This window comes from Zalophus californianus, chromosome 2 (assembly GCF_009762305.2).
Source record: "Zalophus californianus isolate mZalCal1 chromosome 2, mZalCal1.pri.v2, whole genome shotgun sequence".
NCBI lineage: Eukaryota > Metazoa > Chordata > Mammalia > Carnivora > Otariidae > Zalophus > Zalophus californianus.
The window spans coordinates 201,424,404-201,451,319 of NC_045596.1; the positions used below are offsets into that span (position 1 = coordinate 201,424,404).

Genomic DNA, 26,916 nt, shown 5'->3' on the forward strand with positions numbered 1-26,916 from the left:
GAGTTCCCAAACTGACTCTCCCAGACTCTGAGGTTTGAGAAGCCCTGACCCAGGGGGCGCCTGTGGCCGGGATTTGCACATGGCTGACCTCATAATCATTCTGACAGTGTTTCCATCCCGAGTTTGCAAATAAGGAAAAGTGTCCCACACGTTCCGTTAGCAGGCGACAGAACTGCAACTCGAAATGAACTGCAGACCACCTCCTGCCCCTGTGCTTTTTCTGCCAAGTTCCAGCCAGCACCAGAGGTCAGCTTTACAGAGTTTAATGACCAATTGTCGGTGATCAACTGTCAATGATGCATTCCCACCCTCTGAAACACTCCAGTAATGTGCTTATAGTGTGACTCCCTTGGGATATGACCGTGTGCATCCAACTGCTTACTTTCTGTTGCTGGAATGTTTGGAGGCATCTGCTCAGAGCCAGTAGGTCAGTCTAAAGCAACCCAGGGCCCAGGTCACTGTCCTGTTAGCACTAAAGGGCAGGGCCACCAGCCACCGGCAAAACAGGTCCCCAAGGAAGGTCCTCAATGGGCCATTGTGGTCTCTAAAGAATTGAGCACAATGAACTCTCCTTTGTAAAAACAGATTTCATGTCATCTGTCGGAAATGGTTTTAAGAAATCCTCCTTTCTCACGGGGCGAGAATCTTAGACTAACAATGTGAGCTTTTCCCATATCCTCCATGTGCCCCAACTTTTGTTATAAAGTTCATCACCTCAGTCTGCAAAGCCCATGTGTTTTGTGGCATTACATCTAATTTAAAAGATGTGAAAGGCCAAGAAAATCATTCCAATCTATTACTAAAATCCCAAAACTCAGGGGGGAAAGTTGCAGCTGTGGAAAAGTTCAGATTAAATTCCATTTTTGCTGAAAAAAAAGAGCCATAAGGAAACTAGAAATAGCAAACTGGTCGGGGAGTTCCTGCATCCACTCTAGCCTAAGGATACTCTTTGAGTGACCTCCCCACCCCCCCACCCCCCAACCCCGGCCCCATGAAACAATATTTTTATGAGGAAAAGAATTCCTTAAAGAACCCTTACACATTAACAATGACACAGGTCCGTGCTCATGGGGAGTGCAAACTGTAAAAGGAAATGTTTGGGTCTACAGATTTCCCCGTTTGTAGGAGATAAAGGAGCATGGAGACCCAGAGGGTGTGGCTGGCATGGAAACCACCAGGTGCCACCACCTGCGGGCGGAGGGGACAGCTGAGAGGGCGGAGACGTGGACAGGCACCTTGTAAGTATGAAGACACCCCGAGCTAATACTTAAGTACTTCCCTCGGGAGTCGTCACACTCCTCATTCACAGATGGGGAGGCCCCACGGGGGCCTGGCTGGCAGGGCTGGAATCTCCCCAGCCCAGGTGAGCACGGTTTCCTGCGGAGCGCGCCTCACCGATGCTCCGCTCGGCGGGGGGCAAAGGGGGCTTGCGGGGCAGACAAGCAACCACTGCACAGATTCAGGGGCACTAGCATTTCCAATGATTTATTTCATCCCGGCAGAAGCGGACATGTACAAGGTTTCACAGCAACTGCGCCTAGGTGTGAAAAACCGAAGCGGCAACAAACATTTCCTGCGCGCGCGGCGTCAGCAGGCCTAACGCGGGCCTGGAGGGGCACCGGCGTGTCTTTAATCGACGCCACCCCGCAGTCTGTTTACAGCTTGTTAGAGCTCTGGAGGAGCTTGAGTCTCACAGGAGGACACATCCAGCTTGCGTGTCAGCTCGCTGCAAGCCGATTCACCGCGCGTGAAAGCAGCGCGCCCTGGACCGGTGCGCGGGGCCCGGGCCTCCCCGTGCGGGGCGCTGACGGGCAGAAGGGCAGGCGCAACCGGTGCGTGGGCGCGTCTGCCTTCCCAGTTCCATCATCTTCTCACGAATACCATCGCACAGGAACAGGAAAAGTAAGAACGCTGAATTTTTTTAATGCCCAAATACATTTTGTAAGCTAGGGAAGCATCTAACATAAGACAGAACACAGCAGCACTTCTGCTTACATTCCGCCCGGTGCAGGTGTTACAGTGGTTTGTGGCCCGACACGCCCTTGGCTTTAGGAAACACAGCCAAGAAACTCAAACACATCCCGTTTCGAAATCGCTCACAGGAAGTTACCCAGGAGACCCACGGATGAGCCAGCGTTACTGAAGCTGCCCCAGAAACGAACACAGATGCAGCAGATGGCTCCATTTGTCCAGTGCCTGCCGCAAAACCCAAAAGGAAGAGTTTGAACTTCAGCAAAAGCACAGCACAGAGTCTGTGCGCTCTCTTAAAGGAAAACAAAGAGGTGCCACCAGAGACGCATAAATCCCAACAGCAAGTTCCAAACCCAGCCCGAGGGCTGCCAAGAGTCAGCTGTGGTGCTCAGGTTGTTCCCAAGACCAAGAATAAACACAGCAAAGAAGACGTCTCCAGGCCCCTGTCTTTGGGTTTCAAATGAACCTCGATGGACAATAGGTTGTCAGCTAACCAAAGGATGGAGCTTTTCTGTCTACTGCAGTCTCCGCCGACAAGACCACTGCTCTTTCAAACGTGTGGAAATGTCCATGTGCCGGGGTTAATTTTATGAGAATTATGGATGGTCCTCCACACATTAGGTTCACTTGCCTCTGACAGATCAATCATCAGGAGTATGTCTGCAGCAAAACAAGCAACCAGGTGGATAATAATAGGTATTCCTACACAGTGCTGGATGCAGATCGGAGCATCAGGTTGTACATGCAAAGGCCCCTCCTTGGAACATCAGCGGTCAGTGGCAAGTCTCAGCAGGGACTGCCCCCCCACCCCCCCACCCCCAACAAGCAATCCTCCACATCATGGCCCCAGAGGGCTGGTGTTTCTGCTTGCTTGACTGGTGCAAGCCTTGTGGCTACAACTCTAAATACTGGCCCCAAAAGCAAAATAAAGCGGTCCCCATGGCATTTGTTTCTATGAGGTATTCCTATTTAGAAATAGGCACATTCTTCTATGTCCTTTTGCCTACCCTTACATTCTCCTGGGCTTCCTCATGTATTCCACTGGGACAAGCCCCTGGAGCTCCAAGGCCAGCTCCCACAGGAGAGACACCATGTCCAGGGCTGGCCTTTGTTAAATTAAATCATAAAACAACACACAGAACTCCAGCTGGGCATGTGATGGTGAGACTCTCGGCACCTGCCACCCAGCACTTCCTGGGTGCTCACTTCCCGGGTGCTCCTGTGGGGACGGGTCTACTTTGGAAACCCATCTCCACAGTATTTTGTTTTGAAACAGCAAACAGGAATGATTTCTTGAGCAAAATCACAGTGATAGTATTTTATGAATTTGAGATTTAAGGAATGAAAATATTAGCCTGGTTCCATTTCATATAAAAGCTTTAGCATAAATATAGTAACATTCTAGAGGAAAATGTGCTACAATACAAGGAGTACGTTTCTTTAAAAGAACATTATTTGTTTCCTTTTGCTCTAACTTCTCTTTCTACTACCATTTCTGCATTCTACTCCCATAGAAGGCCAGGAAATATGAAGTCTGTCCTTCTTTCCTAAGATGATGAGCCAGGCTGCCAAGATATCCTCTTGGCTCATGAGCAATCATGAGTAAGCACACAGATCACTGGAACATGCTCTAACTGAAATCGTAAATCCCATTCCTCCAGCACATGCATAAAGATGCAAGCTGGTCATTTCTAAACATACTCATTAACCAATAACTTTCTTAACCACAGACTCTTTAAAAAGCATAACTTATTTCCCAATGACCCACTATTGCTACGGAGATGTCAACCCCCATCACTGGATTAAGAAGTTAAGAGTAGTAAAGGGGTGCATGATTTCCTCTAATTAACTGCCAGTGACTTTCATGTGTACTTTTCCTATTATAATCAAAAAATGGATGGATTCAGAATCCAGATCAGTCTCCCTCTATTTGTGAGCATATACTTTAACCTTAAATTCTTAATAAATCATAAACTCTGTCTACACCTATTTAGAAAGTAAAATGTTATAACAAATGAGAAACAATCATTTGGTTTCTTTTTAATGCTTGTGACCTCTCAAAGTACTGAGTTTCATGTTAATTCTATTAGAGTATTTTGGAATTCAATTAGAAAAATGTAGTTTACTTGCTAATTACATTATAAATGTTATTTCCCCTTATGTCAATATGCTTCTTGTCACTCTGCCACATCATGCTTGTAAAAATTAACTTCCCTCATCAGAATTACCTAGTACATATTTAGAACATCATGTAAGTAGTGGGTTCCAAATGTGCCTACCTGTTCCTCTTTAGGAGTGTCAAAAAGATTGGTTTTAGCCTTCTTCTTGGGGGGAGAGGTAATCATTTCTTTGAGCCCATTATAAAATATGAAGGTGGCCGAGCATGTATAGGGTACCTGACGAAGGTACCTTTTAAAATAGACAAGCATCCTTGTGGGTCAGCTTTTCCTACTCATGGTCTGCTCTCTGAAGTAAGAGTAAATCATTACTAGGACATCGGACATAATCATTAACACCCTTTAACTTAAAAATCTGTAACCCATCTCAGTTGAAAGGTGAGATGGAGCTGCCCTTGAGAGGGGCGTGAGGCCCATTCTGTGGAATCTGCATTTGGCAGGGGAAATTCTTCCACTGCTTGCTGGACAAGAGACACATTGTACCAAAGATCCCACCTTTCATGCTTGCAAAATCGGGAACTAACCCAACCCACACTTGAACACAGGGTAACATGAGCCTTTTAACTAAATTAGAAAAGTTTTAAGAGCTCTACCTATGGGTAATGAGTTTAAACCTCAAGCCATCAGAAGTGTGGCCTTCTTCCAGTGGCTCACCAATATAGCTCATGGCTGTGTGGCGCCGAGGCCCCGAACTGTGTGCGCAGGGCCTTCTCCAGGCGCAGTGAGGAAGCTACTGCGCAGACTCACGTCTCGCCAGCTCCCCACCCGACTCCGGAACGCAAGTGCCCCTGAGCACCCCCAGCACGTCCGGGCACCCTCTGAGACCCACCCACTGATCCTGAGGCTTAATCTTCCAACTCCTTCTCCTTCAGATATCCCGTGTCATATTTGTAAGGTTACCTATTTGCACGCACCTTACATATCATGCCATTGACCCTGTTAAGCAGAGCGGCGCAAAAAGGAACGCAAAATAGGGCAGCAGATCTTAAAACAGCATTGCCAAAAGTCTTCAAGGCCCCGCGACAAGCTTCCAACTTCAAAGTGTTTAAATGGTCCGCGTGGACAGCGCCCACGCCAGGACTCTCTCCTCGCCCCCCCCCCTCCCCAGTTGGATCTCCCCGCACGGGGGCGTCCCTGAGGGAGATGGCCAGGTGCCCACCCCACCCCCACCCCTGCCCTACGCAGCGCCTTCCTCGCCTCGGTCCGGCTTCTCCTCGGGCAAGTTGAGCACGAACGGGAAGAGCGCGCCTCGGGCGTCCAAGGGGACGCGGAGCGGCGCGGGCTCGAAACTGCCGCCTTCGCCCGCGCCCACGTCCGCGCCGGGCTCGCTGTCCTGCGGGGGCACGAAGCGCCAGGTGCCCGCGCGGCTCACGCAGTAGATGGTGCCATCCAGCGCCACGCAGCGGAAGGGCTGCAGGCTAGACGGCGCGCCCGGGGGGCGCAGGTGCGCGGCGCAGCGGCTCCACTGCTTGGCTAGGCAGTGGTAGCGAAGCACGCTGACGCCTCCGGCCGACGTGGCCGCCGCCTGCGAGTCGCCACGGCCCCCGCCCAGGTCGAAGCGATAGATGAAGCCATCCAGGGCCACCATGGCCGCGGAACGCTCCCTACTGCTGCTGCACGGGCACTCCTGCCACTCGTCGCGCCGCGGGTCGTACTTGAGCAGGCGGTAGAAGAGAGAGCCGCCAGACACGTAGATCTCGCCGTTGCAGGTGGTGGCTTCGTGCGCTACGGCGAAGGCGCCCCGCGGTAGCGGGGCCACCGTGGCCCAGCGGTCGGCGCGCGGGTCGTAGCGCTCCACGCTGAGCAGGCACTCGCCGCCCACGGCGTACAGGTGGCCGTCCAGGGCCAGCAGCTGCAGCTGCGAGCGCGCCTGGCGCAGCGGCCGCACGGTGCTCCAGCGGTCGGTGGCCGGGTTGTAGCAGAAGACCTGGTCCGAGGGGCGCGCGCGGCCGTCGGGACCCGCAGGACCCACGCCGCCGGCTACGAAGAGGTAGTTGTAGAGCACGCACAGCCCACAGCCCCGCGCCGGCGCGCCCTCCGGCAGCCGCGTCAGCTCGCGCCACTCGCCGGCCGCCTCGTGCAGGCAGTAGACGGCGGCGTCGCCCCGGCCCTCCGCGTCCCCCGACGGGCTCTGCGGGCGGCTGCCCGCGCGCTCCCCGGCCGGTCCGAGCGCGGCGGCCAGCAGGCGGGCCCGGCCGGCGCGCAGGCGGCGGCGCAGCAGCAGGTCGCGCTCGGCGCCCGACAGGCGCCCGAACACGGCGGGCTCGCGCAGCACGTCCAGGTAGTGGTCGCTCATGAAGCGGTAGGCTGCGTCGCGCAGCTCGGCCAGTCGCTGCCGCTTGGCCGCGCTCAGCACCTCGTAGCAGTTGGCCAGGCTCAGCTGCGGCGCCACGGCATCGGTGGCGCGCTGCACGGCGCACGGCAACTGCAGGCGACGCGCGCCGGCCACCACCTCGGCCACGTTGTCGGGTCGCACGCCCGCCATGCGCCCGCTGTACGCGTAGGCCAGGAGCAGCCGCAGCGCCACCCAGCCCACGCCCTGCACCCGCAGCACGTCCCGAGACGCGCGCGCGCGGAAGTAGTCGCTGCGAGCCGCCAGCACCGCCTTGTGCGCTCGCAGCCGGCGGCCTGACACCTCGATGACCAGGTCGGGCTCCCCGTGCGCGGGCCCGACGCCCGGGGGCACTGGTGGGGGGTCCCCGGGCTCCTCGGGGGACACGGGCTCCTCGGGAGACACGAGCTCTTCCAGGGACGGGGGCTCCTCGGTGGACACGGGCTCCTCGGGGGACACGAGCTCTTCCAGGGACGTGGGCTCCTCGGTAGACACGGGCTCCCCGAGCGACACGGGCTCTTCCGGGGATGCGCGCTGCTCGGGTTTCCCGGGCTCCTCGGCGGACTTGGGCTCTTCCGGGGACACAGAATCCTCTGGGGACGCGCGCGGCTCGGGGTCCACGGGCTCCTCGGGGGACGCGGCGCCCGCGCTGCCGACCTCCCACTGCCGCTCCACCACCCGCTGGCCGCTGCGACGCGAGGGCGGGGAGGACGCTGCGCCCTCCGCCGCGGAGGCGCGAGACTGCGGCGGGGAGTCGTCCCCGGAGCTGAAGCACAGCGACGCGCTGAGACTGCAGGGTGGCTGCGCGTCCGGCAGCTGCAGGCCGCCCTCTCCTGGAGCCCCGGGAGCGCCGCCCCGGCTCCCGGCCTGGCCGCACGCTCCCTGCGCAAAAGCGCCCCCGGCCTCGGCCCCGCGGCCCTGGTCGTCCCTGGGGTAGAGGGCGCAGGGGGGCACCGGGTTCTCCATGGGGCCGCTGGCGTTCGCGGCCGCCGCAGCCAGACCCCCGCTCAGCAGCCCACCATGACGGCGCCCTGACTTGGGCTGCTCAAGGTCGAGCGTTGCTCTGGGGCTCTAGCTTTACGGGCTTTTCCTGTCCCCGCGCGATCCAGTTTCCCTTCTGTGTGCACAGTTCCTTTGGCTCACACACCGCTGCCCTCTCCCGCGAGGAGGACTGTGTCGGCCTTGTGTGCACTCTCAGCTGAACTTATGAAGGTCAGGCACGTCAGCACTGGCTAGCCAAGTGCCGGCGGGGTCTCCGTGGCTTTGTCTCCAGGCCGGCGCACGGACGCTTCCCTGCAGGTACCGCCCCGCCACGGCCTCCCGGTTATCTGCAGTTACTTCTCCGCAGGGCTGAGCTACCTGGAACAGCTAACAAACCAGGGCAGGCCCTTTCTTTCTGGGCCAGTGTTCATCACTTCACTTTCCATCCCATCAGTTCCATCACTGCGTCCTGGGACGAACCCGCCCAAGGCAGGCTGCCTCTAAACTTAAGAGCCGGGTTTTAACTCCGTTTCCTGTGGAGCACACCCCACGGAGCTTGATTTTGTTTTTAAGACTCCCATTTGTGATTCGGGTTTCTGTTAGTCTGTCCTGGCATCAGCAGCTCCTGATGTGTCTGCATCCACACAGTTCACACACCCCCCGGGGGGTGGGGGTTGTCCATAATTCACTTGCCAGGTGGGTGTTAGAAAAACACCATTACTGTAGGAGAACTGGCCTTCCTCTCTGATCCCTCAGAAGCCTCTTTGTTGGAACATCAGGTGTTTCCATATGGTGTCAGCACACTCTTCTTGTTCCTGTTTGTGGGAGAGAGAGAGGGTGTTTGAGTGTGCATTTTTCAGCAGGGTTATTGTGTGTCAGTGGGGTCTACCACACTCCCCACCACTGCCAGGTTAGGGGCTCACAGTGGGTGGGAAAGGGGAGTGTGACTCTTCACTGCTGGAGAGTTTGATGAGTAAGATATACAGAACTTAGGGATTTTTTAGAAGTACCCTCTCCTTATTCCTGCCCTGTTTGTGAACCCATGAAGGAGAACCCAATTCAGGCAATGGGCTTTAAAAAACATTGGGTTGAACCAAACAAAACTGCTTGTTTTATGGAAAAATAAAAATAAAAAGCAAACGTCAACAAATTCCGATTTTCAACCTAATGAGATGTATGTGTAAAGGCCGTTCAGTGAGGAAGCATAATTAACTTTACTAATTTTACTGATATGTGACAGTTTTCCTATAGTCTTTTCTAGTTGGTTTCAAAAACAAATATTTGGAGAAGGAGCTGAGGACACTTCTCTGGAGCTGGCCTCAGAGGCTCAACTCTGAAATCTGTTTGAACTGTTCATTCTTGGAATTGTGTCTCTGAAAAACCTCAGAGAAGCAATTCTCCAAATAGCCCATGTGCAGCAAAAGAAAGGCCAAAGCAATATATATATATATATATTTGTGGAAGGCAGATGTGAGCACCTGCAGATGAATGTTAAAATGTAATCTTTCCTAAATTGGCAAAACCTTCTGAGACTTCCCAGCCTGAAAGGGGTCTTAGCAGTCTCACCATGAACATAAGGGGAGAATGACATTGTGTTCTAGCTTTCTAAAGAAGAGAATAGAGACAAGAAAAACACCAAATACAGCTTAGTTTTATCATTATTAGGTAGGATGGGTTAGCCTCTCAAATGAGACAGATGATTCTTAATCAGCTTCCCCCAGCATCTCCTGATTGCTGCCTATCCTACTGAAGACCATTCCCTGATCCTTACAAATGCTCGGGGTTGAGCATATATACCTGCTTGCCCTCTGCTTCCTTCTGCTGTGTTAATAAAAACGCTTTCCCATTATTTTAGCAGTACATGTCTTCAAGTTGGAAATTCAAAACATTCCATTCTCTCTCTCTCTCCCGTCCTCTCTCTCTCTTCCAGAAATCTTTATCGGTAACTCCCATGGCACGTTCACTGTATGCAAGGCAGTGTCCAGGATGCATGGAAATGCCGGGCTAGGAAAGGCTGAGTGAGCTGAAAGCCTGGCCTGCCGGGGTGTGTGGGTCGCGGAGGCAGCCAGCAGGACAAACGGGCTCCGGTGTTGACTCAGCTGTGGCCCAGCCCCGCCGCGATGCTGTCTCTGTGCCGTCCATCCTGTCCCGAGCCGCCACGCCCAGCGAGGTGGCCGTGAATGCTGGTGCACAGCGAGGGAGTGTGGCAACACGCTGGGACGCTCGGAGCAGCGGTAAAGCAAAGCGCGTGGCACTGTCCCAAGGATGAATGGTGCTTGCTCAGTCGGCGAGGGCATTCGAGGGAAAGTCTGATAGAACTAAGACACACTAACATATCTTACTCAAAAATTCAGATAGAGAGGACAGAGGTTGTCAGAGTCAGGGGTGGGAGAAATGGACGAAGAAGGTCGAACGGTGAGTGTGTATGTGTGTGTGTGTGTGAGCGCACGCCAGGAGTGTGTGTGTGTGAGCGTGCGCCCGGGGTGTGTGTGTATGTGTGTGTGAGAGAGAGCGAGCGTGTGCCTGGGGTGTGTGTGTGTGTGTGTGTGTGTGTTAGCGTGCGCCCAGGGTATGTGTGTGTGTGTGTGAGCGTGCGCCTGGTGTGTGTGTGTGTGTGTGTGTGTGTGTGAGCGCGCGCCCGGGGTGTGTGTGTGTGTGAGCGTGCGCCCGGGGTGTGTGTGTATGTGTGTGTGAGCGTGCGCCCGGGGTGTGTGTGTGTGTGAGAGAGAGAGAGAGCGTGTGCCCGGGGTGTGTGTGTGTGTGTGTGTGTGTTAGCGTGCGCCCAGGGTATGTGTGTGTGTGTGTTAGCATGCGCCCAGGGTGTGTGTGTGTGTGTGTGTGTGAGCGCGCGCCCGGGGTGTGTGTGTGTGTGTGAGCGTGCGCCCGGGGTGTGTGTGTGTGTGTGAGCGTGCTCCCGGGGTGTGTGTGTGTGAGAGAGAGAGAGAGAGCGTGTGCCCGGGGTGTGTGTGTGTGTGTGTGTGTGTGTGTGTGTGTGAGCGCGCGCCCGGGGTGTGTGTGTGTGTGTGTGTGTGTGTGTGAGCGCGCGCCCGGGGTGTGTGTGTGTGAGTGCACGCACCCGTGCGCAGGTATGGACACATGTGAATCTTAATGTCAGAAAAATCTGAGAACTGGCTGTTATTAGGCTTGTTCTTTAACACTTCTGTACACCGCACAAGACCGTAGACCTCAGAGGACTAACCTAGTATTTTCTTTTTGTGGCCTGAGAAAGGGTTCCAGAATTTCCTGGCTCTTTCGCTGGCTTGACTTGCTAGAATGAATAAAAACCTGAGCCCTAAAGGTTGTCTTCATGTAAATCATACTGAAAGAAAAGGCATAGAACAGGACATGTTTTTAAAGCTTCAGTTTGGAACTCTGTGTTTTTAAAAGCCCTACAGAAGCAGGCTGGTAAGTCTGTAACTACAATTAAGCTGTAGCTCCACAAAGAAACCAACCAACACAATCCAAGTAGCGGGTGGTCTGATCGCTGGCGTGGTCTGGTGGCCTCCAAGAGACAGACGTGGTTCCCAGCCCAGCCAACCAGGGAGAGAATAACATGCAATTATCCCGAAAACCATGCCTCTAGAGTTCTTATGACGATACCAATTTTACTCGCCAACACACATGAGCATTATGAAATTGTGTCCTTTTGCACAGTATTTCCAGCAGAGGTGGTTTGACACCGCTCCATGGGCACCTCCTCACCGGGCACCCCGTGCACCTGGGCTGGGATTAGAGCCAGTCACGCCAGCCTCCCTGGGATGGAGCCGTGACAGTCCTTCCCAGCTCAGCCCCACAACCAGCCCTGCACCCAGCGACCACATCACGAGTCCCTGTGCCTCTCCAGCCAGCCATGGTGATGCCCCACACACGTTGTCAGGGATGCAAGACAGCCTTCCGCTCTGACGTCAGGCGTGGTGACGCTGAGTTAGGAGCAGGGAGGCCGACCCCGCAGTCCCTCCACCAGGGAAGCCATGATCCCCAGCACTGCAAGTGTCTGGCCTCTTGTGAGTCTCACCAAGCACCTTGCACAACAGGTGGATCAGATTCCACAGGAGAAATGAGGACGTTAGGCAGAGGAGTTGTTTCCTTTTTCAAATGGTGTCAAAGAAACTCAACAGTAACGGCTCTATCTTTCCTCCCCCCAGAATGACCATTACTGTGATTTCACCTTAAAACCGTTGGGGAAGAGCCAGCCCATTGGGCATTAACAGGCCTGAGACATCAGCAACTCTGCTAAGTTGCTTCATGTCAAATTTCTCTGGATTGGAACTCCCCCCCCCCACTTTGTGGTTGGTTCTAGAATCAGAATTCCACGAAGAGGCTCCTGGAGGACTCTGTTTGGACGCCCGTCCTGGTCATTGGAAGTAACTGAAACTCCCTAAGCGATGATGGCCTGGGGAAGGTCACCATCAGGGGCTGCCCCGAACACCACCTTGGGGGTTGCTGCATCAGAGAGTGGACAGAGTCCCGGCATATCGGGACACGGCAGGGGGAGACGTGGCTGACACACAGGCTTTCTTCTTGACTCTAGTTAGAAAACCTTTCAGTAAGAACAAGTTTTATTTAAATATAATTTATGTAGCATTTCCCCCTGATGGATACGAATTTCTTCTTGACCTTATAAATACCTAAACAGAATTTTTTAAAGTTTCTTTCCATGAATTTCTTGACTATTAATACGAATTTTTAAAAATGATTGTATGAGGGCGCCTGGGTGGCTCAGTTGGTTAAGCGACTGCCTTCGACTCAGGTCATGATCCCGGAGTCCTGGGATCGAGTCCCGCATCGGGCTCCCGGCTCAGCGGGGAGCCTGCTTCTCCCTCTGACCCTTTCCCCTCTCATGCTGTTTCTCTCTCTCTCTCTCTCTCAAATAAATAAATAAAATCTTTAAAAAAAAATGATTGTATGATTTCCTAACGTGGACACTATTTATGTATCTAATGTGGATATTAGTTTATTTAAAATTAAATATGCTTCATTATAACATAGGTTGCTTAAAAGAATCTTCCTTTTAAATTATTAGGGTCAACTTTTTAAAAAACCATACTTGTTAATAGACTGAGGAGCCTCATCTGAGCTTCTGCGACACGCAGCAGATTTTGTTGCTCGGAAGGAGTTCCCCCTCAGTGTTGTCCATGTCCTGCCTACCTGGTTCTTCCAATGACATCTCCATCCACACCCCGTTAGGTCCCGGAGCCCCTGCGGACAGCACCTGCACCGCGCTCACTGTGTGCCTTCCCCAACACCAGAAAGACACCGTTCTCCCAGTAAACAGCAAATAGTCGATGTGAGGTTCATTAACAAAGAAAGCCATAAATACAAGAACCACCATAGAGTCCTAGGAACTTGTAGGGAACCTCAGGAATTCAATATGATTATAGAATGTGTTCATTTGCGTCAGCTGTTCATAGAAATATTGCTCTTCAAGACGATTTCTTCTTCGGGCCCCAATTTAAATGAGTTGGCAGTTTCGGAGGCGGCCCTGAGCAGGTGGGTGGGGAGCGCGCCCAGGCTGTAGGTTGACCGATTCTCTTCACCCCTATGCCTGGTTCACATTTCCCGAGTACCCTTCACAGTACGGAATAGAGTTTTAGGAGGTCAAATTACAAAGCCCAAAGCCAGCCATGGGGAAGCATCCTTCACAAAATACTTCTTCATTTGGAAATGCAGCCCATTAACACTCCTGTCTGGCTGCTAAAAGCAAGTGGTGTGTGGAATCTCAGAAGCCGTGCAAAGTGGTAGCCCCCAGAGTCTGCCTGCAAGAGATTTATAATAGGTTTCAGGCATGGAGATACTCAGTGAGTAAAAGAAACCTAAAACCAATGTAGGCAATATATTCTGTGTAGTTTAGAAATGACAGGCTGGCTGGTGACATAGTTTGTTGGATAATTAGATAATTAGATGAATATGTGGCTGCCCTTCAGTAGGTCAAGTGACAATGATTAGAGTTTATTCCACCAGACTACAATCTATAATTTCATTTTTTATGAAGGACATTCCTAAAAGACCAGATGAACTGTGACGCAGCCTGACTACACAGCAGGAGTAATAAATGTGATAGCTAACGTTCCTGTCCCCGGCACGGTTCTCCTGGGTGAGCATCATACAAACGTGCGAGGGCCTTGCTTCCATTAGCTGCATTTTGCAGAAGAGGACATAAGACGTGGGGCAGTCTCACCAGCACCGTGCAATGACTCGAGCAGGCAGCTCCTAAGTGTCAGGGCCAGAATTGGAACCAGCACCCTGGCTCAAATGCACACGCCCAGAAGCTCCAGGCCCGATGCCTCTGGAAGCGTTTGGTCCATCACTAGCACTGACCGCGAGGGAGGGGACTCCAGCTGCATCCACAGGCTCAGTGGACTGAAGCCTACACTGTCTTCTCGAGCCCAGTCCGTTGCTCAGGGCAACCTGTCCAGAGGGTCCTAGAAACTGGATGCCCCACCCAGCTCTGAGAACAAAGCAGACAGCGGTGCACAGGCACCTGCTTGGCGCCCTTTCATGGGACTTATTAGGGGAGTTACAATCTCTGTAATTCTAGGGGGTTGAATCTTTGGCAGGGAATAATGGGAACAAGTAACCTAATGGGGAATTTCCCGAATAAAAGCTTTACATAATAGCTATTCTTCAAGTCCAGAGTCCACGGCTGGTGACAGAGGCAGTGAGCCATCTGTTCCAAGACACCTGCGTCCTCGTGCATGTTTGTGTCTTAGACCCTTGGCCGGTCGGGCACCCGCTGCCCCAAGCCAGCTGTGTGGGCATTTGAGCCACAGTGCGCCTCGTTCTCGAGCTCTGGCCGGGGCACCCTGTCTGCAGGTACCGCCTGCCTCACTCCCTGTGAGGTGGTGCGGTCTGTGTTCCCAGAGAAGGTCTGAGGTTAGCTCCACGCAGGATCACCCCTTGTCTGCCGTGCATGCCCCTTTCTAGAATGTGGAATTCGGGACAGAAGATTTCCTTAGTCATTCTATCCTCACCATAATGCTTTTATAATCATAAAAAGTTGTGGGTTTTAAAGATACAAATGTAGGGATCCGAAGGGGTACGTGCACCCCAATGTTTACAGCAGCAATGTCCACAATAGCCAAACTGTGGAAAGAGCCAAGATGTCCATCGACAGATGAATGGATAAAGAAGAGGTGGTATATATACACAATGGAATATTATGCAGCCATCAAAAGGAATGAGATCTTGCCATTTGCAACGACGTGGATGGAACTGGAGGGTGTTATGCTTAGTGAAATAAGTCAATCAGAGAAAGACATGTATCACGTGACCTCACTGATATGAGGAATTCTTAATCTCAGGAACAAACTGAGTGTTACTGGAGTGGTTGGGAGTGGGAGGGATGGGGTGGCTGGGTGATAGACATTGGGGAGGGTATGTGCTATGGTGAGCGCTGTGAATTGTGCAAGACTGATGAATCACGGATCTGTACTTCTGAAACAAATAATGCAATATATGTTAAGAAAAAAAAAAGAAGATAGCAGGAGGGGAAGAATGAAGGGGAGTAAGTCGGAGGGGGAGACGAACCATGAGAGACGATGGACTCTGAAAAACAAACTGAGGGTTCTAGAGGGGAGGGGGGTGGGGGGATGGGTTAGCCTGGTGATGGGTATTAAAGAGGGCACGTTCTGCATGGAGCACAGGGTGTTATACGCAAACAATGAAGCATGGAACACTACATCAAAAACTAATGATGTAATGTATGGTGATTAACATAACAATAAAAAATTAAAAAACAAAACAAAACAAAAAAAGTTGTGGGTTTTAAATTACAGATTTGCTCCAGGCCCAGTCCAGCACATGGCCGGCTCCCGGGTCTGACTCAGCAGAGCATGGCCTCAGGCCAGGTCTCTGGCTGTCCTGACTCAGCTGCCTTCCAGTTGATGCAGGAGGAGGAAGGGCCCTGCCTCAGTGGGTCAGCGAGCAGAAATCAAAGGAATGCTTGTCTTCAGTAGAAGAAAAGGAAGCCGACTCACAGAGCAAAACCTAGGAGATGGAAGGAGAGGACACTTGATCGAGCCATGCCTACAGCCAGCCTCACCCCGGGACTTCTGAGGTATGTGAGCTAGTACATTCCATTTGTAACATAAGCTACCTTGTGTGGGATTCCCATCCCTGGAAACTGCGGTCCTTCTAACTAAAAATCAGGACCTGCCTCACGGCGCTGCCCTGGGGCTTACCTGGGACGTTTGTAAAGAACTTAGCACAGCACAGTTCCTGCCCCCGAGAAGCATGCACAGTGAGGGTTCCCACCCTGGCCAACGTCGCAGACAGCCTGGGCCAGGACGGAACGAGCACTGACAATCCCAGCCGTGTGCACAGACAAGCCCCCGGCGCCGTCACAGCAACTCCCCGGTTCATGCTCGTGACTCACGGACAAGTAGGACAATCACCAGGTCTTGATTTGGTAAAGGAGAAAATGCCTGATGCCCAGAAATCGCCAGTTACTGGTCTCATAAAACCAAAAACTTTAGCAACAGACCCAAACCACAGCACAGTTTTCCCTTTTCCCACCTCTGGAGTGTTGAACACGTGGCCTCAGAAAAAATGCCGGAGATTGTTCTAGCTGTTCACCACATGAGCTGGCCATCTGAGTCCACAGGGACTGCCTCCTGCCAGCCAGGAATTCAAGAAGGTTGGTGGGCACCTGGGATTCCAGCCTGAGGTGCCACGCTTTGCAGAGCTGTGCCCCCCACCCCGCAGGCAGCTCGGGGCATGCTGCGCCGGGGGCCACGCAGTGAGGGGGGTCTCTGTGTCCGCACCCTTGGCCATCCCCAGTTACCGCCCCCTGGGAAGGAGTGAAGCCGTGTGGAGAGATGAAATTTACATTAACCCAGTCTGACAACTAGGTCAAAATCTGTTGAATGGATTTACTGTTCTGTTTTCTCCATCAGATCGTGGATTTTTTAAAATTCAAGAGTTCTGAGATACACACCATGTTAGAGCTCCAGGATGTACAAGACGTTCCTTTGTTGGTGACAGAAGGACCACACTGGGAAGGAGAGGGGGGTGGGACGAGCTCCTGCAGGCGGCTCAAGGGAGCGCTGGGTCTTGACAGGCCACCTGCAGCAAGATCAGATGGCTGCTGACTGCAAGCTGCCCCACGGTCCTGTGTGCCCCCGAGTCACAGGCTTGCAGAGATGAATGAACAGGTCTGCACATTCCTTCCAAAGACCGTCTCCTACGTTTCTGGAAGTGCCCTCAGAGCGCAAACTGAGAATATGTTGAAATAGAAGCATTTGTCTATCCCTGTGGGTCCAGATTCAAGAATTACAGATTTAGCCGAACATACAGTGTGAACACTAAGGTTACAGACAGAACCACTAAGCGTCTGGAAAGAGGCACGTGAATTGCAAAACCATGCTGCACTTTCCAGCTATAAGATGCAATTCTGAGCAGGATGTGGGTAAGCCTGATTCTTCCAAAGTAAATCTGTTCTGTCCATCCATGGAAATAAAGCTGAGTGTCCCACCAATGATGGAAAGCTGGAGTCAGAAATGAGACATTACCTGAGCCAAATAAATCCCAGTTTTTCTCAATCGTTCAATCTGTTAAATCCCCATGGATACCTCAACACTGATAAATTATTAACAATCTTCATTCTTTTGCCCATTTATTGGCAGATATATACTGAACACCTACAATGTAGCAGGAAGTGTACGAGGTACCAGAAAGCATCTAGGAACCCAGCCAATGTGGTCCCAGCCCCCACCGAGTTCATGGTCCAGTGAGGAAGGCAAGCCTGAAGCCGTTCTATGAATTTGTCAAGGGAATGACAAACTTATGTCATGAAGGAAACACACACAATTCTGAGAAAGAAGGATGGCTGGACCGGATTTCTACTCTGGGATCAGGAAAGACTCCTCTGAGAACAGGGAATGCATGCTGAACCCCGAGAGGAGACACCGTGAGGCAGGTAGCGTAAGAGGCTAGCAAGGGGGAAATCCTTGAGGTGGAAACAAGCTTGACCAGTTCTAGAAACAGGAGGAGGCTGGATGCACTGGGGAGCTCTCCAGGGTCAGCTGATCCGCCACACCCAGGGAGCCGCAATGTCTCCATTACAATGGACATCCCTTGATGGTTGGTGGAGAAGTGAAGGGAAGGTGACCTGGCCGTAAGGTGATCAGTCCTGTGCTTGAGAAAGATCGCTTTGTGTCCTTTTGCACAAAAAGAATTCACTAAGTTGCTTTTAGACTGATTTTGGATCTGCCAAAATTACGGTACACGTTAAAAATGAACTGGATTTACATGTATCGTTGTGAATACATTTCAAAAACACAATTTTGAATTTTTGAGGGTTGGCGGTTTGTAGAAAGAGACTGTGTAATCCCATTTACTACATTTTACACACGAAAAAAAAAATCCTGTGTGTATATTGGGAATGTGAAGGGGACAGGCAGGGATCGGGTATAGAGATTACTTCCCAACAAGGAAGGAAGGGATGGGACCAACTCGGTAACGTCTGTGTTTTTTTTCCTAAATGTAAAGCATAAAGGGCAAAAGGATAATGTATGTACTTCTTTTTATTACATTGTTTATGTTTGAAATATTTCATAATTGATTATTTGAGATGTTATTCTGTATGTTTAAATGGCTACCAGTATTTATCAGTTAATGAATCTGGCTTAGTCCTGAAAATTGATGGAAGCCACACAACCTTAAACATAAGTAGAGTTAATCTTCAGGGTAGGAATCCCCTTAAGTTACTTTATTCCTAGTGCTGGAGTCGTTAGTTAGGTAACTTATTCAGGATGCTTAAAGTCCCAGTGGAATTGAAATATGGCAAAATTAAATAAAAACCCACATGTTGTCATCTTTAAAGATTTAAGCTCTTGGTTTTATAAAAGAAAGCCTTGTTCAAGATCACATGCCATTCACCTACAGGGTTTAATTAAAACCTATGTAAGTCCCGGGATGCCCCGGGCGGCTCACTCGGTTAAGCATCTGCCTTCAGCTCAGGCTCAGGGTCCCGGGATCGAGCCCCTCATCGGGCTCCCTGCTCAGCACGGAGTCGGCCTCTCCCTCTGCCTCTGCCCCTGCCCACACAGATACATAGATCTCTCTCAGATAAATAAAATCTTGAAAAAAAAAAAAAAAAACCGTTAAAGTCCCAACCTAGTGCCTTTTCGGCTAATGTCACTTGCTTAAATACTGTTGGCACAAATTGAAAAGAGGGTGGAAACCCTTCTCTCCAACTTCTGTTCTGCTCTGGTTTGGGTGAGACGTGAGGCAGAGTGTCCCGTCTTTCCTGTCCTGCGGCACCTGCACAGTCCACACATCTGCACAAGCCTCGCACAGAGCATGTGATCTCACTTGTGCGCCCTCCGTGGGCACGGCAGCGGCTGACAATGAGTGTGGGCTCCGCGAGGTCCGGGGACAATGCTCGAGGCGTCCTGGACAGCCACACAGAACCGTGCTTTCTGCTCAGGGTCCAGGCACAGCGCCCGGCAGAGAGATCACGGAGCAAGACAGTGCCCTGGCCCCCACGTCCACTCACGACCGTGCGTTTCCCACCGTGGAGAAGGGCCTGCACAGAGGGGAGGGCAGCTGACATGCTCACCGGCCTCGTAGTGATATCTTAGCCACTATTTTTGAAGGAGAAAGGAAGAACGGTGGTCTGACACATCCGAGTTCACCTGTCTGCACAGTAAGACCACTTCACGTCAGGATGGTCCAGAAATCGCCCGCTGGGAGTGTGGATACAGAAACTAAACGTTCCTAGTTCTCTCTTGAGACTGACTGAGGAGCCTCTGTGGGATTATTTGCTGCCTTGGCTAACGCGGAACATCAGAAGGAATACGGTGTATCAGTGAAAGTCAGCCACATCTTGATTTGTACTGCATTTTTTCCCGACGAGTTTGAAGCTAATGTGAGAGTGAGTTCAGGGCAAGAGAGGAAACTTCAGTCTCACAAAAACGATGATTTTGGAGAAGAGAAAAAAAAAAAGTCCCCCTTTGCAAATACCAGATAACAGTGAGCCACCTCAGTTACTCTGGGGGGTCTGCGCCTTCCGTGCAAGCCCATGAGGTACCAGGCGGCGGCCCCCGCAGTCTGTCCAGTGTTTGGAATTGCATGACGATGTGGAAGGTCGCTGAGTGGAAAAGGTGGTTTTGAGGCAGTAGAAGCAGGTGGTGATGAGCATCTGCCAGGCCAGGCTCACTGTGACCTTCTGTTGTGATGAGCCGACAGCATATCCTCACCAAGGAGACAGACCCTCACTGAGAGCCGGGGCCCCACGCAGGGCGTCCCTTCCACAAACCCACAGCCTCCTCTCCTGTGGCAGATCCTGCTTTTTGCAGCCACCCCTTCTCTTTGGGGGTCTCTGCACACAGCCCTGCCCCTCACGGCCCAGCCCGCAGCAACAGGACCTCCTGAAAAGGTCTTTGGATTTTTTTTGGAAGTTTCCGTCAACACTAGGACATACTTTGGATAGCTTCCAGAGCAGGGGAGTGCAATGCCCGGACCACCTTAATTCAAGGTCCTGTATCTGACCTCGTCGACACGGGGTCAGGCTGTGAGCACCTGCTGCACTCTGTTCCCACAGCTCCCGGATGACCTGCCGCTTAGACAACCCGAGCACCTCGTCTAGCACGGCCTCAGTGCTTGGTGCCTCGGACAGAAACTCAAATCTCTGGAAAATTTCAGGACAAGGACTTTCCAGAGCATTCTCATTTGCAAAGCAATGAATAATAAACAAGGAATTTTGTCAATAAATGACATTATATCCCTATGCCATCATTAAACACTACATTCTCAGAGTTTCCAAGCATTTGGAAAAAGGCCTCTGTCACAATGCTGAATTTAAAGACCGAGATCACAAGGTAGATCATACCATTTAAAGAGAGAGTTTGAGAAAGAGAACACATAGGGGGAAAACACAGGGAGAAAGACATTGAGAAAAATGCCAAAATGTCTAAAAGGCTTGTTGATGGTGAAATGATGTGTGACTTCTTTTTCATAATTTTTGGTGTCTTCAAACTGTCTCTCCTCAACGTGTACCACTTTTAGAATCAGAAAAATCACACACGCAGCCCTCCATGTATATGTGCATATGTGTGTGCATTCATGCCCGTGTGTGTGTCCTTATGGGGGTGCACACGTGTGCGTGCGTGTGTGTCTGTGTACAAACCAAAACAACGCCAGGTCCAGTCAGGCCCCCAAGAGGAAGGATGCTCAGGGAAGAAATCGGTGAAACCGAACACACGCTAATGGCCAGGCTCTCAGGCACAGAGTCCTGAAGATGACGTATCACATTTAAAAGTCAAATTTTGCTAAATCTTAGGCCTGATTTAGGCTGTAGGTTTGCAGAGAAAGCATGTTGACATAAAAAGCCTGCTAAACCTCTGAATGTCCAGTCCCAGAACCTGTCCCCAAATTCAGGATGTCGGGGACCCCCGAGAGCACCAGCTCCCTGCCTTTCACAAAAACAGGAGAAACTGAGCCCAGAGGGGTCCAGCGACTGCTCGGGGCCACACAGCTAAGGAGCATGGTGCTGGACCGGAACCAGGATCCTGCTGCGCCCTTCTTACTGTGCGGTGCTATCTCAAGTCCAGGACGTGAAACAAATGATGTCTAAGATCCAACTATTTGTAAAGATTCCTACAAATCCCACGACACACAGAAGACGGCCCAGGCGACCAGCGGATGTGGTCAGCAGACTGGTGGTGTCTCCCCGAAAGCTCCCAGAGACTCACCTGCTGGGGCCAGCGCCTCTGAGAACAGGCAACAATCAGAACAGTGAGAAAAGACGCTTCCGCACCTTTGTCCCTCGTCCCGCTTGCTGCCGATTGCCACCTGCGCGTGCCAGGGGCTCCACGGGCAGGGACAAGTGCCTCTCAGCTCACACTCCCATGTCAGCAGACCCCAAAGCCACCACGAACCCACAGCCACGGCCACGTCCAAGCAGCATGAGACTCCGGACTGCAGTGTCCCTAAGAAGGCCTTGGGGCCCCACACGGGGACACCCTGCTGATCCAGAGGCGACAGGTGCCTGGAGTTCCTTCAAAGCTCCCGTTGCTGGTTCACAGCCTTCAGTACCTAAACTGGGCCTCTTTGCCCTATCTCAATACTTCTCCTCGAAATATGCAACCTTTCCAGAAGGTCTCAACAATAGAGTAAATAATACGAGTGTTTGTGTTAAAATGAATCCTGGTGATGTCTGTCTGCATGAACGAAATGAAGATAATTGCTCTTTCCATCCTGACTTCTTTAGAACGATAACACACAGGGCCAGAATTATTTAGTTCTATTTCCATATTCAGTCAGAATGATTCCCATCCACCCCTGGAAGAGCAGGAGTGTGCACAGGTGAGCGCCCGTGCCAAGTGCCGCAATGAACCCATAAAACATGGGACATGAGCTGAGGCCCCAGTCATACTCCACACTGGCTATGCTGCCCCGGGGCTGGGAGAGACAAGCTCCCCTCTGCACCACGAAACCTCCCCCCACTGAGGACACCAGAGCACCACCCTCCTGGCAGACACGGCCTCTACACCTGAGCTGCCCAGTGCTGTTTACCAGGGTCGGCCTTCCACCCATTAAGTCATGTATTCATCCCACAAACATATAATAATACAAGCCTACCAAATGCCAGGCCCACGTATAGGCCACACAGACCACAGAGAACAGGACACGAGGAATCCCGGCGCACGGGCTTCCGTTCCAGCAGGGACGCCTACCCTACATCAGCCCCGCAAGCCCCCCGAGTGCAACCCGCAGGGGGCTGGTGCAGAGCCGGCTTCGTGGGGCTCCTGATCCCAGGAGGGCAGTGACAGACACCCCCGACCCCCATCACCAGTGACCGAGTGAATGATCAGATGGGGGACAGGCTGCAGAGGCACAGGCCTGCCCTGGCACCTCCAGGGAACCCCTGGAGGAAGCCAGGTGTACGTGGGGGCGAACAGGCGGAGTGGGACTTGAGCGGAAGACGGGAGCCGCTCAGGCTGCAGTCCCCGCACCGAGGGCGCTGCCGGCCGGCAGACAGCGAGGGACCGGAGCTGCAGATGCACAGGTGGATATAGCTGGGGCACGTGGTCACTCCCGAGGGGGCCCCGCCGCCGTCGCTGCAGCCCAGCCCATGCCATCCCCACCAGGTGAGGCGGACCCCCCCAGCACGGGTCCTCCTGGCCCGCAGCGGCCATGGGGAAGGGATCCGAGCCAGGATGGCCATGCAGCTCCTCCAAGAGAAGGACTCGCACCTGGGATTCCCACGCACCGTGGAAGACGCGGAGTGATGCCGGAGCGCCCGGCACAAGAGGCCGTGAAGACAACGGGCCATGCCCCCTGACAGGGTGCCCCAGCCAGGCATCTGGAAGGGAGTGTGCCCTTCCAAGAGCTCATCTGCACTTCCCTCAACTGAGTGAGGCACACTGAGCTGCCCAGATGGCAGATCTGTGAGCAGCATAAACGTGCTGGGATGGCTGGGTGGGCACCCCACGTGGGGGCAGCCACGGCGCAAACCTGCAACGGAGCAGGGGCTCTGGGTTGGGCGGCGGGCTCAGTCAGAAGCGCCGCCAGGAGCCGTGAGCCGACACCCGGCAGCTCTCAGGCCACTGTCAGCGATGCTTGGGGGGGCGAGGCCCGCGCTCGGGGACCCCCATTCCAGGGCGGCCCAGAAGCTGGTGGTGTGCTGGCCTCACTGAGCCGGACGGCCTCGGGGCGGGTTCCAGGCAAGGTCTTGATGCTGCTGCTGAGTTTGTTCTTGGTGGCTTTGGTACCATGAGAGGGGACAAGGATGGGCAAGGACGTGCTCTGTTCTCAAGGGAGACTTGGAAAAACAGAAAGGAACTGGGCCTTGCTGGGGGCTGGGATCAAAAATCAAACTGGCTCTTCTCCCAGCCTCTCCAGGACTGTCGAATTAAGAAGGAGCTTTGGGGTAAGGATCACATGCGGGGGGCACAGACTAGGCCTCCTAAATATCGGGGAGTGCCTCGACCACACATGAGGCCGCTAAGGCGATGGAGGGCAGGCCTCCCAGACACTGTCAGCTGCACCTTTTAGGAATCTTCGGGACTTTTCACAGCAGTCCTGCAGAAGTCCAAGGTGGAGAAAGGAAAGGCCCGTGTCCGTGACCTCTGTGCGTGTCGCTTTTGTCGGACGGCACGAGCCCAACGGATCCACAGAAAACCTACCAGGCCTGTTAGCTCATCTCACGGGAGGAACCACTGTGTGGGATGGAGACAGCACCAGATGGAAACAGGAAACGGGCTGAGTAAACCATCAGCTGCAGACACCAGCCACTTCTTACAGAAAAGAAAGGACAGCTCGGAGGGAGAGCCAGGAATCCAGAAGGCAGAGCCAAGAGTGATGGAAAATCCTGCCCAGGAACGAGACTGGAGCCCTTTCCAGGAACCGCGAGCTTGGGCCGCCTGCAGTGCGGGTTGCCATGGGCCAGGCCGCTGGGCACCTCCCCAGGAGGGTGCGATGGTTCATTTTATGTGTCTTCGTGGCTGGGCCCCGGGGCCACATACTCCCTCGAGCACCAGTCTACACTTGCTGTGAACATACTGGGTAGAGGCGATTCACGCTTAAATCGGTAGACTCGGCTGAGGCAGAGATGCCCCTCCAATGCCGGGGGACCTCATCCAGTCGGTGGAAGGCTCAGGGGGAAAGGCTGGGGTGCCCCAGGAAGAGAGGATCCTGCCTCCGGATGGCCTTCAGACTCCAGCGGCCACACCAGCCCTTCCCTGAAAGGGTTCCCGCCAGGAGCCTGCCCTGCAGACTGCACACTGGCCAGCCCCACAATCACAGGAGCCAACACCTTACCATAAATGAACCTCTCCCTCTGTGTCCAAATACGGACATCCTGCTGGTTCCAACACAAGGGTCTACGGCATTTGTCCTATCCCTGCCCATCACTGTTGTTGGATGTCTGAGGCCGATAGCTCTTCTCTTCGGTGTGTGGGGCTTCATATGAAGAAGAATATGCTCAAGGAGTTGTACGCAAGGACTAGTGCCCAAGAGCACTCGCTCATACCTGGACCTGATTTCAATGACAAGATCCTGGAGCCTGAGCCCGATGCCACAATAGGAGGAGATCTGGGAACTGGATGCAAGGAGTCAGGTCATTGCATGTGGGAGGAATATGAATTTAGTAGCCAGAGGGCGGGCTGTAGCAGATGATATTTTCCCAAGATGGCCCCATGGATGCATCCCATCCAGCACTACCCTCTTACAATGTGAGAGGACACTCCTCCACGAAGCTGAGGGCCATGTTCCCTCCCTGTGAATCCAGACAGGCCGGGAACTATGTGAAGTGATGCAATGTGACCTCTAAGCCTAGTTCAGGAAAGGTGGTGCAGCTTGCACCTGTGGCTCTATCTGCTCAGGACACGGTCCTTAGGAACCATGCCGCAGCATGGACGAGGTCCCGAGGCACGGGAGCTGCCGTGTGGGGGAGGGCCCCTGGAGCCGACACAGAGAGACAGAGATGCTCCAATCCCCACCTGTTGGCATCAGGCCAGCCTGGACCCCAGACACCAGAGGTCAAGAGCCTTGGGGTGGTTCCAGCTCTTAGCCTTCAGACTAGCCCTTCTCCCACTGAGTAGCACAGAGGTGAGCTGTCCCCATGGAGCCCTACTCAGACTGCAGCCTTGTACGCAGAATAAATGTGTTCGAGGCCACTAAGTCCACTCGAGTTGCTATCATGAAAATACCATGGGCTAGGTGGCTCATAAACAACAGACTGCTCTGGAGGCTGGGCAGTCCAAGATCGGGGACCAGCATGGTTGGGCGAGGGTCCTGCCAGGTGGCCAACTTCTTGCTGTGTCCTCACATGGCTGAGGGTAGAAAGAGGGCAAGCTCGCTCCTGTCTCTTCTCATAAGGGCACTAACCCCATTCAGGAGGGCTCCATCCTCATGATCAAATCACCTCCCAACAGCCCCACCTCCAAATACCATCGCACTGGGGGTTAGGGTTTCACACACGGCAGCCCTACGTTTGTGGGGCAGTCTGAGTACAACCACACCTAACTACAGCAAGGGTCTTGGCAAGCCATATGAAGAACTGTGGGCTGCAGCTTTGACAAGAGGAAGCGATGGACTGCCCAACGTCAGCAGCTTTGTGTTTGTAAAGGACCACTCTGACAACCGTCTGAGAAACTGACCGAGGGGACAAGAGTAATGTCCAGCGCCCCAAATGGGTTCGACTGCCAGTGAGAGCAACAGACCACGGTGGCTCAGAGGTAGCAGGGGCAGCATGCACACACGCAAAGGACCCCACAATCTCAGACTTTTTCATACGGTGGTAATAACAGCATTAACATTGGCACTGTGGTGATCAGCTTAGGAAACACTTTGTCTACGTCACCTTATTTAATGATTTCCCTTTATGATTCAGTGAATCTCGGTTCTGTAAAATTAATCCACGCCCTACTCCATCAAACCCTGAAGTATAAAGCCCCATCAGTTTACCTAAAGGGAATAACACAATTAACTTAGGAGTAACATTATATTAAGTTACAAATTATGACTCTCTGCTCTAGGTGCTGCTCCCTGGCCTTCCGTCAGTTTTTCTGCGTGCCCTATTCCTCACCACAGGGCCTTTGCACACGACTTCCCCTGGAACTTCCCCAATACCATCCTCCTTAGCCACTTCTCAACCTTCCGATCTATGCTTTCACAGTTTATTCCTTTCCTTCAGAGCACTTGGCTGGGTTTGTTCCTACACATGAATTCACATGGTTACATGTTTACCACCTTTCACCTTACAGAGTCTCTCTGCAAGAGGTGGGGAACTGAGTCTACTTCACTTGCCATTGTATTCCCAGGACCTAGAATTGTGCCTGACCCACGGAGGCACTCAATAAATATTTGCGAAAGAATGAAATTAATTTTTAACTGGTCAAACATCGCCCAAGACATGGAATGGCTTCAATTTACAAGGCACTGTTTATTTTAATATCCTTTCTAGCAGGAGCCAGGTTCTTGGCAAAAGATAAACTCCTAGAAGTTTTTATTTTATTCCAAGTTATTGCTGCTCTGTTTGAACTATTTTGCAAATATGCTCTAGGTACCAACGCTATAATTTTAGCATAATTACAATAATTGCAAAAGAAAAACCCCAATCAGGGCCACAGTGGAAACGGTAATCCCTTGAACTCCAGAGAAGAGCAGGTATTACCCTGAGTCACGAGGGGAAGATGTGCAAAATGGCAGGACGGGTTTCTGATCTGCAAGCAGACTGTGCCACAAGGCACCTCTGAAGCCCACTGAAGCAGCCGTCCTCTTGGGTCACACGGCTCAGATGTAGGGGGGCTGAGGGTCATTACAGCTGCCTAAGTGATTCCAGATTCCCTGCAAAGCTATTATTACTGAGCAATTTATGCTGTTGACATTTAGAAAACAACAGAAATACGATTCCAGATGGAGGCGTTTTCAAAGCTTGGAGAGCCTCTGTTTCCCGGTACAGGAACAAAGACTCTAAAGGTACATCTCAAGCTAAAAAGAGACCTTTGC

The 26,916-nt window shown here is 52.5% G+C and overlaps 1 protein-coding gene across 8 annotated transcripts in view; it reads right to left on the minus strand.

Moving 5' to 3' along the window:
- Window positions 1–1,467: 1,467 nt before the first annotated feature.
- KBTBD11 (kelch repeat and BTB domain containing 11) overlaps window positions 1,468–26,916 on the minus strand; it is a 38,717-nt gene continuing 13,268 nt past the window's right edge. For 7 of the 8 annotated variants that reach the window (XM_027599842.2, XM_027599843.2, XM_027599844.2 and 4 more), the window contains exon 2: window positions 1,468–8,276. In XM_027599842.2, coding sequence (XP_027455643.1) covers window positions 5,326–7,446 — 2,121 coding nt within the window. In that variant the 5' untranslated portion in view covers window positions 7,447–8,276 and the 3' untranslated portion in view covers window positions 1,468–5,325. Of the gene's footprint in view, window positions 8,277–9,258; window positions 9,390–26,916 lie in introns of those variants that run through there. The other variant, XM_027599849.2, reaches the window with a different exon arrangement.